Source organism: Polistes fuscatus, unplaced genomic scaffold (assembly GCF_010416935.1).
Source record: "Polistes fuscatus isolate 324 unplaced genomic scaffold, CU_Pfus_HIC Scaffold6, whole genome shotgun sequence".
Taxonomy (NCBI): Eukaryota; Metazoa; Arthropoda; class Insecta; order Hymenoptera; family Vespidae; genus Polistes; species Polistes fuscatus.
This window is the reverse complement of record NW_025113140.1, coordinates 10,985,976-11,006,185: the sequence shown is the minus strand read 5'-3', so window position 1 is coordinate 11,006,185 and position 20,210 is coordinate 10,985,976. Positions and strand designations below refer to the sequence as shown.

The 20,210-nt window shown below is 28.7% G+C and overlaps 1 protein-coding gene across 11 annotated transcripts in view; it reads left to right on the top strand.

Annotated features, from left to right (window-relative positions):
- The window catches only part of LOC122523428 (regulating synaptic membrane exocytosis protein 1), a 118,614-nt gene that overhangs the window by 78,007 nt on the left and 20,397 nt on the right, over positions 1-20,210 (top strand). For all 11 annotated transcript variants that reach the window (XM_043645161.1, XM_043645159.1, XM_043645164.1 and 8 more), the window contains 9 exons: positions 2,372-2,528; positions 3,070-3,387; positions 3,760-3,967; positions 4,370-4,542; positions 5,570-5,629; positions 11,897-12,027; positions 14,733-14,845; positions 14,990-15,060; positions 15,468-15,526. In XM_043645161.1, coding sequence (XP_043501096.1) covers positions 2,372-2,528; positions 3,070-3,387; positions 3,760-3,967; positions 4,370-4,542; positions 5,570-5,629; positions 11,897-12,027; positions 14,733-14,845; positions 14,990-15,060; positions 15,468-15,526 — 1,290 coding nt within the window. The remainder of the gene's footprint in view (positions 1-2,371; positions 2,529-3,069; positions 3,388-3,759; positions 3,968-4,369; positions 4,543-5,569; positions 5,630-11,896; positions 12,028-14,732; positions 14,846-14,989; positions 15,061-15,467; positions 15,527-20,210) is intronic.

Sequence of the window (20,210 nt, the reverse complement as noted above, 5' to 3'; positions counted from 1 at the left end):
CTTTAATCTTGTTAATGTTGCGCTATTTTTTTCTCGGCAATGAAAATACATTTTTTATTATCGATGAAAATTATTGAATTTTAAGCATCATTAAACATATTCATATAAATATCGATTAATAAACTCTCTCAATCGGATTCATTTATTTCAAATGATATATTATATAATGCTGTTTCTTTCATTTCGAGAAATGAACATTTATTAAATTAATTGAAAATATTCATTTAAATACAAATTGTGTGTGTGTGTGTGTATGTGGAAACATTAATTGGATTAATTTATTGAAAATTATGGCAAACATATTTTTCATAAATAATACGACAAAACCAAATAAAAATCTCTCATTTATATTATATAAATGCATGTAATAAGAAAAATTCAAGTGACAAGTTCATTGAATATATCGATATATGTAATTTTATTATTAATAATATTCTTGAATTAAGTTCATTTGTATAAAAACTTTTGAAACCGTATTCTGTATCTTCCTTTCTTTGTTAAGCCGTAGATGATAATAATAAAGCCAACAGGAACGATAATTATTATTACTGCAATTAACATTAGAAACGTTGTTTCTTAAATGTGTTTCGCTTTGAATAAACTAATAGTGATGTATTTTATAGCGTTTTGTTGTTATCACAGAGGATGATAGCTTTGATTGCTTTATCCGTAGCTTCTTATCTACAGCACGCATATGCACATACACACACACATCCCCATACATGCATTTATAGAAATGCTTACGAAATATGATCAAAAAGTTTATGGGATTTTTGTTTATCTAATAATAAAAAGAATGAAGAAATATTTAAATTTCAAAATACTTCAACTGTGTTGAAAATATATACTTGTGTAAATGTTTTATTTAAATTTGTTTTTAAATCATTATTTTTGGAATGATTCTTGTTATATATCATCAATTATTTGACAAAAGTAAAATAAAACAATATAAAATGTATATGCATGTATGAAATAGAGAAAGAGAAAAATAATAAAACATTCTATTTTTAACATTAGCTCACCAATATACAACACAAATATCGCTATGAAAATTCTTTCTTTTTTATTGTTGAATATTTTTATGATAAAAAATGAAATAATTGTATCTTCGGTAGTTTTATGATTTTTATGAAATTGCATAATCTTCTGATATTATACCGCGTACGTTAACACGAACATGCGCAAACATATGAATAGATATGCATATATATGTACGTATCACAAATAAAAAAGTGCTGCACGGCTTTGTTCTGAATATTTAAAAAAAAAAAAAAAGACTCGACGAACACGTCGAATCATTTTTCTTCTTCTTTTTTTGTTGTTTTTATTCGAAGAAAAGAAACAGATTAATAATAGAAAAATGTTTTTTTTATTTCTTTATATTCGAGTTTTCAATCCGTGAAATGAAAATTCGAGCAACTTTATCTATCAAATTTTTGTTCTTTTTGTCTTTTTTTTTCATTTCTATCTACGAAAAATCATTTTTTTCTCTTCTGTTTTTATCTCTTTTAGTGTCTGTAATACTTGCTATCATTTCTCATAAAACATGTGTATCTATGCTATCTGTGTTACACATACATATATTCATACATATAAAGGTACAAATACGTTCGCAAAAATTCCTCATGTGATGTCCAATATCGACTGGGCTACCCTTTAGAAAAAAAAAAAAAAAGGAAAAAAACTAAAAACACAGGAACATATAGCGGACGGTGAAAAATATTTTGCGGATTAAACAACAAGACTAGAAGAGAGGATTGATCGATCGGATTCGTAGTTACTTTGTGAGAGTTTTTTTATCAAACATATATTTCTTTTCAATATATTTACGTTTATCAGAATATTCATTATTAATAATAACGTTGCAACGATTAAGCATAAATAATCCCAATATTTGTTATACTTGTAAATTATCAAGCTAAAAATTAATGACAAATATAATTTTTATTGAAAGCGTCAGTTAAAAAAAAAGAAAAAAAAAACAAAAACGAAACAAACATAGTTGCAATAAATATTAGCAGATAATATCAAAAAAGAAAAAAACAGAAAGCATATTATTACGTGCAATGAAATTACGTTTGCGAATGTTATCAAAGTGCATAACAAGCGTGTAAACATTGTATAAACATCATCGTCTATGTACATATCTCTGAGTCATGTAATATGTATGACAACAACACGGTATGCCAGCTCGTTAAATCGAGCTATCACGGATGCACATATATAACTATAAACCCCACCTACTCATACACACACAGATAAACGCAGGCAGCACGCACAGAAGACGCGTATCTTGATGACTGTAAATGTGTGTATACGCGCAATGGTGTAACCAGCCTCGAGCCCTAATCATCGTATCGTAATGTTGTAGTTTCGAAAGGTTGCAGGGGATCACCGAGACGAACTCAAATGGGATAGAGAGTTCGGTCGTAAGAGTAAATCAAGAGGTGGATCACCGGACCGTCATCAGTCAGATAGAGGAAGAACAACGAGTCCTCAGAGAGTTATCAAAAGTTCTCAGCCTCCGGGTAAAAATCCTATTTATAAATCACTGTCTAGAAATTATTAAATAAAAGTACGCGCCACGCACGAAAGTTTTAAGAAAGTTTCATAGTTTTATCATTTAACAAGACAAATAATTTATTTAAAATATTCCAAAAAAATGTCATGTAGACATTTTTAGATCCTCTACAAACTATTCTTGGAACTTTCCTCCTATTACTGCTTTTTATTATGATGATAATAATAATAATAATAATAATATTAATATTTTTATAAGAAAAAATGTATATATAATTTAATAAATGATAATATGATTATTTAATATAACACGAATAATATTAAAAATCATAATATTATTATAATATTGTTATTCTTACAATAAAATAATATTCTTACATTGATATAAAAGATATACTTATCGTCAAAATTGTAAACATTATTGTATTAAAAATTTCTTTAAAAAATATGAATACAATAATGCCGCAATAATATCATAAATCATCTTCTTTCTTCTTGTTATAAATAAATTGAAATATCAAAGTTAGTCATTAATCTTTCTCAAAATAGTGGAGCCGGAAATGATGGGTACAGGTGACATGGACGAGGAAGAGGAACGAAGACGACGAGCCAATCGTCGTGACGGTAGCTCAGGTCGTCGTAAATCTCGCGTGACAAGACAGAGATCTTACGACGACGAGATCAAAACAGCTGGAACAGTTAGCGGAAGTACGAATCAGACTCCACATCCGGATACTGGTCTTGGTCTTCCGGTACAACTACCAAGACGTGCTTCGGCCTACGACGTTTACACGCCACCCGGAAGTGCTGGCCTAAATGCGGCCGCCATTGCTTCGGCACAACAAAGGACCTCCATTTCGGCTCAAGGTGCCATTTTATTGATTTTTATCCTGTTATTTACGAGCATACGATATTATATCCTTAATCTTATTAATATTTTTTTGTTTTTATTTACAAAAAAATTGAACAATTTAATTTCTTACATATTCCTTTTGATTTATTTCAGTTCATAATTCATTGTTGACACATTTATTTGGCTTACGCGGCTTGAATACAAATAATTTCATTTATTATTTGAATTTTATAATAAATGTGTAAGTTAATTTCATGACCATAAACTCTTTTATTATTATTATTATTATTATTATTGTTTTAGTTATTATTACATATTTGTAATACGATCATATGTTCGATGTAATTTAAAATAACATATTTAAAATGTTTGGGTATACAAATTAGGTGCTCGAGAACCAGAAGACAGACCAATCACTCGTAGATCATCATTTCGTGGAGTTAAATCAATATTACCATACGATGTTGGTGGTGAAGAAGAAAAGATCATCAACATGGATACAACAACGGTTCCTGTAGTACCACCGACTGTAACTCAACCGTCTGTTTTGATACCTGACGAGGAAAGACGTTCCAGGCGAAGGGGATCACAATTGTGAGTTCAAAAATATGTCATTTTAATTAAATTTCATTTTTGAATCATTCCTTTTTTGTGTATCGCTCACATCGTGTAATTTATTAACAATTATCTTTCGTAATATTTTATATTCCACATGTTTTTTTATTCGATTCTTATTAAAAAAATTTTTGTTGCATTTTACTTTTACATCATCGAATCTTTATTATAGTTATCGGAATTTTCCTATAACTCGAAATAAAAAATCCTTAAAACAAAAAAAGATCTAGATTTTCAATCATAAATAGAAAAATAATATGAAATAATAATAAAAAAAAATAGGACGAGACTAAACTCTATAATAATAAATCTCTGTCCTATCTCTCGTGTATTATATATTTTTATATATATATATAAAAGAAGGATAAAATGGCTTTGTAGACCAGACATAAACGCGATAAGAGCACTAACATCGGCTCCAGGATCAGGCAAAGCTGCGCAACCAGTTGTCGTCAGCAGAGTCACCGCAGAGGAACGTGACTTACCTAGACAAGGTAGTCTTGTTGACGGGGAGGGTATTAAGATTGTTATTCATGACGTCGACAGTGATGTTGGTAAGTTTCAATAATAACAATCAAATTTACAACGTCATTGTTTCAATTCAATTAACTTATGTAATCATATAAGTTTTAATAATTAAATAATAAATTCTTCCAATATTTTTTTCACACTTTAATAATTAATAATAATTATAATTATTAAATTTATATACTGTGTGTTCTGTCGAATAAAATTCATTTAAAATTATTATATATATATATATATAAAAGAAAAAGAAATTATTATTTTCAAATAATATTTTCTATTTATTAGAATCATTTTGATTGATTACTATCAATAGGAGGACAAATACGAAAATACAAAATTTGTTAAAACTATGAAACGTCAGGAAACATGGGAGGTAACTTTATTGAGCGAACATGGCTAGCGATGTTGTATCGGACGAGGGATGCAATCGACGTTAGGACCAGAATCACCTTTACGCTAGATCGAGCAGAAATTGTCTGTCCTCGTGTTATATTGTAAAGAAAAAAGAATCCAAATTTCTCAACCCCCAGCCCTCGGTATCATTTTGATACTCTTCTATCATTGTCTAACATTTTCACACCCGATGGATTTCATTTATTAAAATGTGAATTATTCTCTACCCGCGATTAAAATTACAAAATTAGAAAAAAAAGAAAAGAAAAACGATTATGCGAAATAATTATTAAAAACGACTGGGGGAAAAAAAAAGAAACAACAAATTTGGGTTAATCGTTGCATTCGTATTAGGCCAAATAAAATGATCACTTCTCATCGTAAAACTACTTTATACGTCTTTCTTCATCGTTCGTTTAATTAAAACAATTATGAAATATAATTATAAAAGCGGTTTTACGAGAAAAAAAATAATGTAGACAACGGATAATTTGTTTTTTCGTATCCTCCGTCTGATTAAAAATGAGAAGAAAGAAGGAAGAAAAAAAACAAAAAATCAAACAAAAAAGAAAGAATGAAGGAAAAATATGAACAACCAGAAAAAGAGAGATAACAAAAATAAATAAAATTAAATCAACTCGTTGTATTCTTATTTTCCAGTGCCACGAGTTAACAAAGTGAAACTAAGGAGAGATCCGGTCTTGGACAAAGGACACAGAAGTAAGTATAACACTATATGTACATACACATTCGAGTTCTCTCGTGTCCTGTCTCTACGACAAAATTTAATTACTCTACCGAGAAAGAGAGAGAGAGAGAAAGAAAGAACAAAAAAAGAAGAAAAAAAAAGAAAGAAAGCCTTAAAGCGTAGGAGGAAAGAAACTAATCGGATAAAAAGAAAATCATCCCCGGGTAATATCGAAAATGGTGCCGTATAAAGAATACTCATTTTCCACTTCCGAAACTCTACAATTTCCCAACGAGTATTCAGCTCATATTCGCCTTTTGTTGAATTCGTTTCGAAAAAAAAAAAGAAATCTATGAGAGAAAGAGAGAGAGAGAGAGAGAAATAGAAAAAAAAAAATAGAGATAGAGCCAAGAGCGAGAACAATGCCGCAACACCATTGGTTTAACAAGAAGTGAGAGTGAGAAGGACAGAAATAGAGATAAAATGAGAGACTAGAGAGAGAGAGAAAGAGAGAGAGAGAAAGAGAGAAAGAAATAGGAAGAGAACGTTACTGAATGCGCAGTGAATAATAAACGTCAGTCGCACGTCTACACTTCAACTCTATTACTCCCACTTGTCCCTCTCTCCTCCTGCCTCTCACACATACATATACACGTATATATATAGACACATTGAGTCACTTCACAACACTGCCTTACTTCGAACAATTTGCCCTTACAGTTAAGGTTAGGTCTCTTCCAGTAAGAGCTTTCTTGTGTTTTACGTTATTTTAAACTCAATTCGTTAATACTCGCGAGACCGTGTTACTCTTTGATACGTTTCCTTTATCACGTTGACTTTATAGAATCCTCAGAAAAAAAAAATAAATAATACTAAAAATAAAAATAAATATATATATATATATATTACATCGAAGCATTGTCCTTTTTAAAGTAACCAGAATTAACAAAAGAAGATCAGGAGGGTAGTATTGCGTTATAGCTGTGATTTATAAGCATGTATGCGTGTAGGTAAAATGTACCGGATGGACCAAAAGTTTCTGGATTCATTTTATCATCGATTATTATTTTTCGGAAAGTTTTTAATTTACTGTTTATTTTTTTGTACATTTTTGCTCTAAAGAATTTTTAAATTACAAATCTAAAATTTCTGGTAAAAGCGTGATTGATGTATAAAGTCAGGTAGATACTTTTGAACCAACCTGTATAAACCGTGAACTTGTGTGTATTATGGAAAGTCCAAGTAGATAAAGGTTTTGATTGTTAGTCTAACGTATTTGCTTGTGGCAAGTAGATAAATACTATGATTTAGTCAGACTTACGTCTGTATAAATGCAAGTATGTGAAGACTATGATTTTGATGAAACGTACGGTTTATATGGCTAGTAGATAAGGACTATAATTTGGTCAGGCATATAGTAGTTCGTGCGACAAGTAGATAAGGACTATGATTTAGTTTAATGTATACATATATTTATAGCATATAGATAAGAATTATGATTTAATCAGATGCATATGTGTTTATCGAGTGCAAAGATATAAAGATTATTATTTAGTACAGGTCATACGATTTATATAATAAGCAAATGAGGACTATAATTGGATCAAGCATATATTCCATGTGGTTTAAATAAATAATGACTATTCTTATAAGCACACATTTTGTATGGTAAGTAAGTAAGGATTATGATTTAATTAGACGCATACTTTATATATAAAAGTAGATAATGACGAAAACTAGTCTGACGTAAGCCCGAACGTATCATACCGTATATATTAAAAGTAGATAATAACGAAAATTAATCAGACATAAACCCACGTGCCTTACTTAACGTTTATATGAAAAGTAGATAATAACTAAAACTAATCAGACATAAATTTCTAAATGATTACGCATAAATAAAAATTCACGAAACTAATACCATAATTAAATTTCAACAACTTTTAAAGCAACTTGAAAGCAACGTTATAATGACAAAATGTATTTCTGCAGATGTTACTAGAGATAAAGTTAACGAAGTAAATAAGTCGAAATAATAAGATGAAAAATATGAGAATAATATACGGAAGACAGATGTCGAGTCTCCAACAGATGTTTCGAGCTGTCCGCAACAGGTATTCACTACCGTGTTATAGCTTTTGTAAGCAAACACGTTGTTATATCTGCGCAAGTAATCGAGATCACGAAGAAAGCTTTCCGTAAAATTATACATCTTCTTTATTCTCACGACTTATACATATATAATACGCGCATTAAAGTATAAAATCCGTTAATTCGTAAAATGATTAACTAAAACCCTGAAATACCTATACTAACTTGTTCCAATACGAAATAAGGCAGAATTACGTACTTCAACTAGATAATATATGAATTTACAAAAGGCAAATAGTGAAGGTTGTAATTGATATTTGATCCGTATATTAGGAGTTAATCGATTTGACCCGTGAACAACTTATATATATTCATACAATCTTATTCTTTTTATCTCGTATCATTTCGTTTCATCTCATCTAACCTCATTTCATCTCACCTCATTTCATCTCACTTTTATTCTTATTTCTGTATCTATTTGTATATCTTTTTATTCTATCTTTTTTTATCAAACGAAAAACTTTCTCGAGCAGACACAGTAGTACTCGTGAAAGGTAATTAAGATTTTTTCTCGCCTAAACTCGACTATCTCTCTCTCTCTCTCTCTTTCTTCTCTTTTCTCTCTTTCCTTTTTTTTCTTTTTTTTTTTCTTTATCTCTTTCTCTCAGACTTTTTTAATCGTCCCTCTGGTACTCACTCATCCTCATTGTACAATTCGCTTCAACATTCCCCCTTTTTTCTCATTTTCTCTTTTGTAGTTCATTTCTCTCTTTTTACCGAGATAAACCGCATAATCGAGAGTTTATTAGACACCAACTCACATAGATCTTTTCATTTGTCTTTTGTAAGCGGGGAAAATTGCAATCAACGAAACGTTAAATTATAATGAAAGAAGGACGCTTGTGTGCATGCGTGCGTGTGAGTGTTTGTATGTGTATGTGAAGTGAGTGAGTGTGTGTATGTTAAAAAAGAAAAAAGGTAAACGCTTCGTTTGTCATGTTAATGAACATTAACACTCTGTCTAATGTGTAAGTCAATGGATTTTTCCGACATTTTCTTTTTTTTTCTTAAAAAAGAAATTTCGTCATTTGTTTTAGAAATGAACGTAATAATTCATAGATTTATGGTTTTGTTTTTTTTTTTTTTTTTTCATTTGTCTGTAATATTTATTTTATTCTTCTATCTTTTTTCCTTTCTCTTTTTTCGTTCTTTCTTTTTATCCCACGATTATTTTTCATAATAATTATTATGTCCTTATCTCTTATCGTATAAGTTTTCCTGCATTATTGCGTAACGTATTAGAAAAGTGGAACATTTCGATTGGCGATGATCCGTTATGGAAAAGTAATATAAACACTCTCTCAATGTAGATATTTATTTTCAAACTTGGCAATACGTAATATCGAAACGATAAATATATTTTATGAAATATTGATTACGGAAATTAAACTTTTACTTTTTTCTCTTGACTCGTTCAATAATCTACATATATATTTCAATTTTTTTACCCTTTGCTATGTATACAGAAAATTGAGATTATTCTAATTATTTAAAGTTAAATGAAACTTCATTGTTCTGTCGTATTTAGTATTTTATTATTATATATTTTTTACTTTAGCTCGATACGTTAACACTTTCGTCTGTAAAAATTTATTTTCAATTGTGTGCGCACTCACACACACATGATGTTACACCTTTATTGATATATTTACGATATTTATTTCAATATCAAATTTATTTTAATAGAATTTAAAAAGAAGAAAACCACAACAAACAAATTACTAAAACATCGATTTATTCGCAAAATTTGTTGAAGTAAAAGTACACGAGAAAATGAAAAAAAAAAAAAGGAAGAACAAACACCCAAAATAGTAACCTGTTGTTCATTTACGTGTATGATCTCATTCAATAATAATAATAAAACAAATTACATCGATAAATTCGATGAAATTGATCTTTGAAATATAACCATTATTCGTTAACAAAATTTGTTGAAATTACAATACATAAAAAAAAAACACTCACATACACACATATATACACCAAAATAGAATTTATTTATTATTTCGCGCGAATATGATCATTCAACATTGAATAATAAAAATTTACTTTGATAAGGGATAAACGAAAAAGGAATGATCCCTGAGGACTATATCAATTCATTCATTTTTTAATTTACCTTTCTGGCTTTCTATTATTTATCATTTTCTCTCTCTCTCTTTCAAGATTTGCTCGTAACATTCTCGCAGACACTTTCCTGCCCACATAATTTCGTGATCCGGCTTAATCTCTACTGTATACTCCCCCAAGCCAAAGGTGGTGAAGCGACGAGTAAAACGGTCGTTTTGGTCATTCCCTTTGCCATTTAAGGTTAAGAGACGACCTTAACGAATAGTTATTTTCTTTCTCTCTCTCTCTCTCCGTGTGTAAAGAGAAATAGAAATAGAAAGAGAAAGAAGATAGACACACCCTCTTGCTGTTATCCAACCCCTTCTTCCCTCCTTTCCTGCCTTCCTTTAAGCCCCCCCTCGATGGATTTATGTCTCCGGTCCTTTAACGCTTCGCGAAAGTGGAGGATGATAACTGTCGTGGCTTCCCAGACGAAATCGATATTCAAATAAGTCTCTCCTTCAAACGTTCGCCTTACACTCTATCTCTCTCCCTCTCTCCTATCTCTCTCTATCTCTATCTCTGTCTCTGTCTCTCTGTCTCTTTCTATCTTCCTATCTTTGTTTCTGTCTATCAGCTGAAAGTCAGCTATCTTTATTGAATTAATTTATTTCAGGTTTTGCTCCCCTTGTGCATTCATTTCTTTTGAAAGACAACTTTTTCGTGTGGGTTTGGTCAAATACTTTCTTTATAAAAATATTTTCTTTTTGTATGTGTGAATTTTGGAAAGAATCGAAAGAAAAGACATAATTTTGATTATCTTACTTTCTTTATTTTACGTCTTTATTTTGACGCGAAGTGTTTTTAAAGTATTCAAAGATTTATGTTCCAAAAAAGAAATGTTTCTTTTCTTCTCTCTCCCTTTTCCATATTCCAATTCCCGTATAAAATAAGATTACATAGTAGTAGGCAAATCGAAAAGATTTATGGAGTCGAGACAAATGTAAAATTCGATTTACATTCGACTAAGCCCCCGAGTATTCACGGGGCTGTTGCATTCAAGGATTCTATGGGATATCGAATAGATAGAGAGAGATAATTCTTTCCAATCCATTAGCTCTTTCTCTCTCTCTCTCTCTCTCTCTCTCTCTCTGTGTATACATCGAGTAGGCGTACTGTTATTAGCAAGAACCACAAATCCTAAAAGCTAGAGACAGATAGGTAGGAAATTCTAAATCGATTCTATCTAATGCATGTATGTTAATTACGTTCACATTAATTACATCAACAACAACAATAACCACAGAAACGATAATAATAACAATAGCCAATCGATTAGAGAATATTATAGGCAAACACAAAAAATGTAGTTAAAATATGCGACGATAAATTTCAAAGAATGTACTGTATTTTTGTAATATTAGCTATCTTTAAAAAATCACGTTTATAATACGTTTATATCTCAATATACGTTTGTAAAAATATTTGTCAAGAAAAAAAAAATTATACGGTTACATGATCACGGGGAAGAAAGAAAATAAAAAAAATAAAAGTACGAAACCGTGACTGTTCAGATGAAAACAAAAAAAATTTCTTCTTCTTTCTTTTTTTTTTTAATACAAATATCGTCAATTAAAACGTCAACGATCTCGACACATATCACGTATTTTCAAGACATACATTTGTTCCGGTGACATGGAATAATAAAGAAATAATGTATGCGTGTTCACAAAGGAAAAAAAAAAGAAAAGAAAAGAAAAACTCGAAAAAATGTGTCGCAAAAATTTAGATGTCCTAAAAAAAAAATACAAAAAGGAAGAAATGGGCGTCAATAAAAACGTCAATGTTTCGGACGTACGCGAGGTATGACGTTTTCGTATATTAATATTCCAGTTATATTCGTTTAAGTGACGTGGATATTAAAAAAAAGAAAAAAAGAAAAAAAAAGAGGAAGGAAAAAACAAAAAAAAAACAGAATTTCGAGTGGAAGGTTTGAAAGAATGGAAAAGAAAAAAAAAAGAAAAAAACGAAATACACAATATATACATTCTATATAGAAGCAATGAAACAAGAGGGATATATATCGTACGTCAAATTAGTTACAGCACGCGGTTTTGGCATGAGAGTTGTTGGTGGAAAAACAGGAACTGACGGTAGAAGTTTCGCATATATCGTTTGGACCGTTCCCAATGGCCCAGCTGAAAAAGCCGGACTAACGCAAGGCGATAAGGTATAGATATATATATATATAGATATAAACATTATATGCATGTATATTTCACTGTGAAATGTACTCTCTTTTACATGTTAGTTACGTTTTTCCTATCTTTTCACGAAATTTAACTAACTAAATTATACGCATATTTATCATATTGGTGCATATGTATAAATTATATTATACAGTAGACCTTTACCTTATAACACGAATTTCAAAAACTCATCAAAGATAATTTACAATTACTATTTTCATATAACGCGATTCTTCCTACAACACGACGTTATATGTATAAATAAAATGCAAAAATTTTCGCATTTTATAATAACAATTTTATAGAGCATTGTGCTATCGTCGTTTTCATCTCTAACGATTTTTCTTACTCTTTCGCAATTGTTTCTTTACTTTATATTTTGATTTTTGACACACACACACTGTGTTATTGTGAATAATTTCTTAGAGGAGAAAGAAGAATGTTATTAATATTTATATCTAAAACGATCAATATTTTTACATTACAAGTTTTTCGTTAAAAGCAAATATCAATTATTTCAAATTCTTACAGTAGAAAAGCGGCTACAAATACTCTTGAAACTCACTGTTTTTATTCTCACGAAGTAAAAAATCATCGTATATGAGAAAACTTTTCATACACATACATACATGATATTCCATAACGCGTAAAATATTAAATGCGTTTTATAAGATAATCTACTGTATAATAATAATGATTTTTCTTACTCTTTCGCAATTGTTTCTTTACTTTATATTTTGATTTTTGACACACACACACTGTGTTATTGAGAATAATTTCTTAGAGGAGAAAGAAGAATGTTATTAATATTTATATCTAAAACGATCAATATTTTTACATTACAAGTTTTTCGTTAAAAGCAAATATCAATTATTTCAAATTCTTACAGTAGAGAAGCGGCTACAAATACTCTTGAAACTCACTGTTTTTATTCTCACGAAGTAAAAAATCATCGTATATGAGAAAACTTTTCATACACATACATACATGATATTCCATAACGCGTAAAATATTAAATGCGTTTTATAAGATAGTCTACTGTATAAGTTATTAACTACCAACCAAAAGTTTGTGAAATCACTTTGATGATTTCGGTACAAATCAAATATGTTAATAAATTTGAAAATGATTCATCGTGTATCTAAAATTCGTTAGTTAAACATAACAGTAATCGAAAAGCACTTAAAATATACACATGTACGTATACGCATACACGGTACAGGTCACGACGTATACCGACGAACGAAAGATAAATAATAATAACATTTCTCGATAAAAGTAAAACTCGGTGAAGAAGGTCGAAACTGTTCAGTCTCATTTAAACTCTTGTCGCATAAACACGTATATAATTTAACGTCTCTAATTTTAATAGAAATTATTATAGAAGTGTTTTAGCATGTACGTTAATAACTCATCAATATGAAATGAATATTATACAACGTAACGTTATGTATATGTACATGTAAGTATTTACATTGTGTTAATATTATAATATACTATATATGAGATAATATAAGCTACCAATCACAAGTTTGAAAATCATTTTCTGATTTACGTAAAAATCGTGTATACCGATACATTTTCAAACTACTTATCATTGTTGTATTAAATATTAACAAGTTTAATTACGTTTCAAGAAATGTTAGTATTTTCTTATGTCGAGATAATGCTCTTATATAATTTATGCACTTAAGTTAAAGGCAATGTTCGGAATGAACTTTCTTACTGGGACATCTTTGACAACTTCTACAAGAAGTATATTCAATTAGATACACTCGAAAAACTAATTAATAAGATGGTCAGAATATGTTAGACTGTCGTTAAAAATAAAATCGGTTGTTTTTGATAAAAGAGCAATTTAAAGAAAATAATGCAAAATGTAGAAGCACACGGTACTCGTAAAATTAGTTGACGAATTAATCTACCACGGTTACTTTAAAAGAAATTCGTGTTATCTCATAAATATTCTGTAAGAATTCCAATACTTTTGGTTGATAGTGTATGTATAACTCAAGTATAATACGTACCAACCCTTATATATCCGTGAAATTTCCATCTCGAATCGTATAGAATTTTTTAATTAAAACATTTATCTGTCTTTAGGTATTTCTAAACTTATCATGACGTAGCATAACTGTTGATTTATAGCATAGAATGTGATACATTTTGTTTTATTTGTAATAGCAGAGAATAAGAGATTCGTACGAATCGATCAAATGACGAGATTTTTTTTTTTTTACGAAAGATTTATTGACGGAAATGTACAGTGTGGGTCAGAAATTTTTATAGCTCAATTTAAAAATCTATCTTTTGTTTCGAGATTTTGTTCAGATTATGAAATTATATTGATGTTAAGAATTTGTTAAATTATCGATTAGATATTAATTGTTAGAAAATCTTGTAGAAAATTAATGGATTTCTCAAAATTATCCAAGAATTTTTGATCTACCTTGTACTTTCATGTAAAAAGAGAAAAGTATTCGTTGTTGTAAATGTTTTCTTCTTTTACTTCTGATTAAATTCAAGAGAATGTTATTACTTAAAAAAATCAAATTTGTTGTAGCGATAAAAATAAAAGAAGTTAATTAAGTTTTGTTATTAGATTATTGATTTTGTTTTTTCATAATAAATAAGTATAAATTTCTTTAATAATTATTATTAATGTATTGAAATAATTTTTGTTTAGGTTTTAGAATGGTCAGGTGTTTCTTTGATCAACAAAAATTTCGAGGAAGTATCACAAATCATTGACCAAACCGAGGATGTCGCCGAGCTTCTCGTTGAACATTCAAGTGACAAGTGAGTACTTAAAAATAATTAATATTAATATTTATATTTATATATATATATGTGTCTAAGAGAAGACAGAAAGAATTAATATTGATTAAAAACAAAGATAATAAAAAAATGTTATTATTATTATTATTTTCAATGTGATCACAGTTTAGGTGATTTATTGGACGATGCTGGAATGATATCGTCCGGAAAAACATCCGGCATGAACCTTCTAATGGGTAAGTCGAATACAAAATAATAAATAAATTAAATTACACGCATAAATAAATTTTTAGAAAATCCACGAACTGTCACGTTAACACGTAAATAAATCTTTACAAATCCCACAGATTGTAAGGTCGAAACATAATTAAAAGTAATCCCAGGAAGTAAACATTTATTGCTGCTATGCAGTTTCTTTTTTTTTTTTTTCAATTTACTTTTTAAACAAAATAAATTAACAAATTACAATTAACTAAACAATTGGGATATAGAAAAAAAATAATCAAATTAGGACTTAGAATGTATGTTATAGATAAAATAAAAAAAAAAATACTCACGATCCAAGTATTATATTATTTTTTCTCTCGAATTGTTTTTATTTACCTTACGTTATAACAAAACGATATTGCAATATCTTTTTCAGAAACCGAAACGGACAAAACACCGTCCTCGCCGACGCGCAGGAAATTGCCAAAAACGCCGGTATAACAAGTTATTAAATTAACATCTACACGTGACCGTCTCTCTCTCTCTCTCTCTCTCTCTTTTTCTCTTTCTCTTACTCCCACACGATGTACACTCATATACGTAAACAATTACAGTACCAATAGCAACTACACAATAACAAAAAAAATAAATAAATAAATAAATAATAATAATAATATTATACGAGCTCGCGTTCGCGACATAAATTTATGCATAAATTAAACGATATATGCATCATAAATATATTTGTAAGAAAAATTACACACGCATACATAATAATCAATAATTAAAAAACAAATACGAACGAAAAGAAACAAATAAAATAACAAAAAAAAAAAAAACCAAAAACAAAAACAAATGACAGTGAAGAAAATAACGAGACGAAAAGAGAAAATAAGAAGGAACGAATAGGAAAGGAACGAAAAAATATTTTAAAAAGTTAAAAAATATAAAAAAAAAAAAAGATAAAACTGCAGTGAACGACAAGGAAGACATTTGAAGACAAATTTACAATTCGATTATATTTCTATGTATGTATACGTGTACCAAGTACATACACACGAACTTATATAAATATATACATACCAGCAAACACACATATATGAATATAAAATATATACAAAAATATATGCAAAAATAAGTCGATATACTGATACACCGATAAAACATTGTATGTACTTCTAACACATCTAAGCGATTTCACATATGAACATACTATATATACTTACTCTTATACAATATACTCTAAACGTTATAAAATTATAATAACGATGCGTCCCCTGCATGTATATGCCGAAAATGTATCTTTATATGTGCTCTCTCGATCGAACCGGCAAAACGTGCATTGTCTTATCCCAATGTTATCTTTTATCGTTTATATATTGAATCAGGGATAAAAAGTTTCTTTGTATTTTAATGACAAAATTAAACACATTTCCTTTTTTTTTTCATATTGTTTTATCCAGTCTTTCGCAAATGATTTAAAACAACTGTTGTTTCGTGCTTGAATCTTTCCGAATTTGGTTTCCATCATTTCATCGACTTTTCCACTGGATTAGCCAGCTAGATCAAAATGTATCTTCGACATCGAAATTTTTCAGATTGAAAACCCTTAAATCAATTTTGTGCAACGCTTATATCGATACTGCATTATATTCACAAACGGCAGATTCTTTTTTAAATCAAATTACCAATGGAATATCGATTTTCTTCTTTATTTTTATTATTAACGTAATAACTTTCGGCTGCATGAACGAATGTCATAACTTTTTTTTATTAATCTTCTATAAGCCGAGTTTTGTTCATGATTATAAAAGAATTTATTTGACTTGGATTCAACAAATGAACAATGAATTATCGTATTTTCAAAGATAATAAATTTATTCCCATATATTTTCAAATTACAGTTGTGATATAATCGGTATAAAGAATCTTTTATTTTAATTAAATCTTTTATTTTTATTGCTTGTGAAATAAAGATTATGAAACATTATATATGTGCGTAAAATTGGATGAAAGAATAATATTAATTCATTGATACGTAACTCCAAAGTTACGCGAACCCATAAAAGATTAATTAGTCTATTATACGTAAGCTTGCAAACACAATTTCAAGTATTGAAAGATTCAATTAATATAAGTAGAGTTATGCGATCCTAAAGCTGTTATTGTCTATCAGTGAAAAAATACGAAGAAACTTTTTACACAACTCAATATTTACGTGCATCATAAATATGTTTTTGATTAAATTTTTGTTCATCTTTCTTGTATTTTGGTTTTGTTTTTTTTTTTTTATTGATTCATTTACATATAATTTTATGAAATGATCGAATAATGATTGTTAAACGCGTTGATTTCGTATTAAAATCGTCTTTAAAGTGAAACAAGTGTCCTAACGATCGATATCCTGGAAAATTCAACACGAAATTCCGACTCGATGGAGCTGACCTCGTTTAAATCTACTTCAACGAAGAAGACCCTCTTACGAATAATTTTCACGTACATGTGTGCACGATTTATGTATATGTAAAGAGTTTAACATTTTAACCAACATCGAAATATAATACCGAGTATTCAAAAACTAGATGTTAATGAAAAATCTAGTCAGTTTTAATAATAATAATTAACGTTTAAAAATCTTTATTATTAATATTATTATTATTATTATTATTATTATTATTTTAATCGTAGTAAATGTATCGTTCATTTTTAAATAATCTATGATTATAAAAAAAGGTTCATAACGATGGCGTTAAAATGTGACACCCTATGCATATAACAAAACAATGAAACTCAAAAAAATCTTTGTTTTTAAATTTTTAATTTTTACGTTTTCATTGTTGTTGTTGTTGTTTCGTTTTAAGTGTACAAATTATGAACAATCGACGTGCGATAATTAAATCCATTATTAATCCACACGTAATATTTCTATAATATAACGACGACAATCTATACAAATTTATATAATCAGCAGAAAAATTGTTGGTCGAGATAATAAATAAATGAAGAAATAAATCAGAAAATTTGTTTTCATGCGCGGCGCATTGCAACTGCGTATTGCAAAAATGAGTATACACGTCCGAGAGAAATTATTTTCGGAGAAACGACGGATAAAAAAAATAAAATAAAACGATATAAAAGTTCGTTGGGAAGAAAACAAATTCAAGATAAGTGTCCATTGAATTTGTCGTGCGAAGAAAAATGTGTTGTCTTTTTCTCCTGAAAAAGAAAATAAAAAAGGGAAAAAGAAAAAAAAAAAATGAAAAGATAAAGGAAAAGAATAGAAAAGGAAGGAATAAGGAACAAAAAAATCCGTAAGAAATTTTTCACTCGACCCATTTTTCTGACTGAAGAAAGAGAGAAGCTTTCGTACAATCAACCGTAGAGATCAGTCGTGCGTTGTCTCTGTCTCTCCGCATCATTTTTTTCTCAATTCTTCTTACTCCCTTACCCCTGCCCCTTCCGCCCCACTGTCCTTCCACCCTCTCACTTTCCTTTTTTCATTTCTTTCTGTCCGTCTTGAAAATTCCCTCGGCTAACTCTAATGTTTTCTTTTACACGTAAAAACGTTAAAAAAAGTAAGCAGAAGAGTCGCGCACGACGAGTTTTATAGAATAAACAATTTTCAGCTTCAAGTGTGTAAAAGTGTGTGCGTGTATGTGTATTGTAACAAAATTTTATGATAAAAAAAAAAGAAAATATATATATATATATATTATTATATAATATATTTAATAATATATTTGATAATATATACTATATAATATGATTAAAGATTTAAAGTTAGATTTTTATAATGTTTTATATTGTTTTTTTTGTTTCTCTATTAAATATTTATCATTATTATTATTATTATTATTATTATTATTGTGGTTATTTGATTAAATTGTTAAATAATTTCGTGTCCTGGTATTTAAATTTATATTAAATAACAGTACGATACGTTCGTCTATTTATATATATATGTATATTATTCTTTTTTATTTTATGAAGGAGAGAGACAAGAATTTATAAATGAAAAAATAATCAATCGGAAAAAGAGGAAGGAAAAAATGGAAAAAAGCAAAATTTTACTCGCGCGAGTTTGTTAACAAACGTCAAAGTATTTGTTGGACGTTTATCCGATGCAAGTGATTTATGCAAGAGAGAAAAATTATTAGAAGAAATCAAATGCATTATTTCAAAGGATAAACGATTACGGGATCGAGTCAACCTTGTTTGAAATTATTTACTTTTGATACGATTTATAAAGCATATTTGTATAAATTAAATGTGAATTGAATTGAGCGAAAAAAAAAAAAGAAAATAAAAACAGAGAGATCATCTCATAAATATTTCTACGATCGTACATTTCTATATTGTATAGCTCGAAGTGGGTCATGATAAAAGTATCTCTATCTTAAGTAATTTACAATTAAATTTATCTATGAATATTTTACCAAAAGCCGAGAGCAAATACGTAAGATCAAAAAATCATAATAAGTATATTAATATATACTTTTAAGATCGCATTATTATATTTTTGTGTTTTAGCAATAACGTGTAATGAAGGATTAAACTTTTGATTATAATTTTTCATCTGTATACGTATTTTTACAAAAAAGAAAAAAAAAGAAAAGAAAACAAAACAAAAACTACGATGAATAATTAAAAAAGAAGAAAAACAAGACCGAGAATGCACATCTATAAGCAAATATTTATATTTTATTATTTTCTTTTTTCTTAAACGAAGAAAATAGTTTTCGTATATTATCACTGCTGTAATGCTACAAAAGAAAATATTATTGAATTCGCTTAAATCGACGATTAAACTTTTTTTTTACAGCCAATCAGAAAAATAAATAAATTTCTTTCCGCGTTTTTGCAATACGTACGCACGATTGCATTCGATGATTCAAAAATAGTCGAAAATATATTGCTCAAAACCGAATTTTAACAACGTTTTACGAACAATACGATATTTTCCAAATAAATTTTGAAGTAGAAAGAATTTTATCGGCTGTTCACCTTAACACGTCGACTCGTTTTACTTTTAGCTCAGGAAAAATATCATTTTCGCTCGGAAAAAAATAAAAAAGATAAATTAACGATAGAAACGGGCGAACGCGGTATAAGGGTAAACATTGTAAAGAAAAAAAAAGATAAAAATGAAAGAAGAAAGTAGAGATGCAAAAAAAAAATG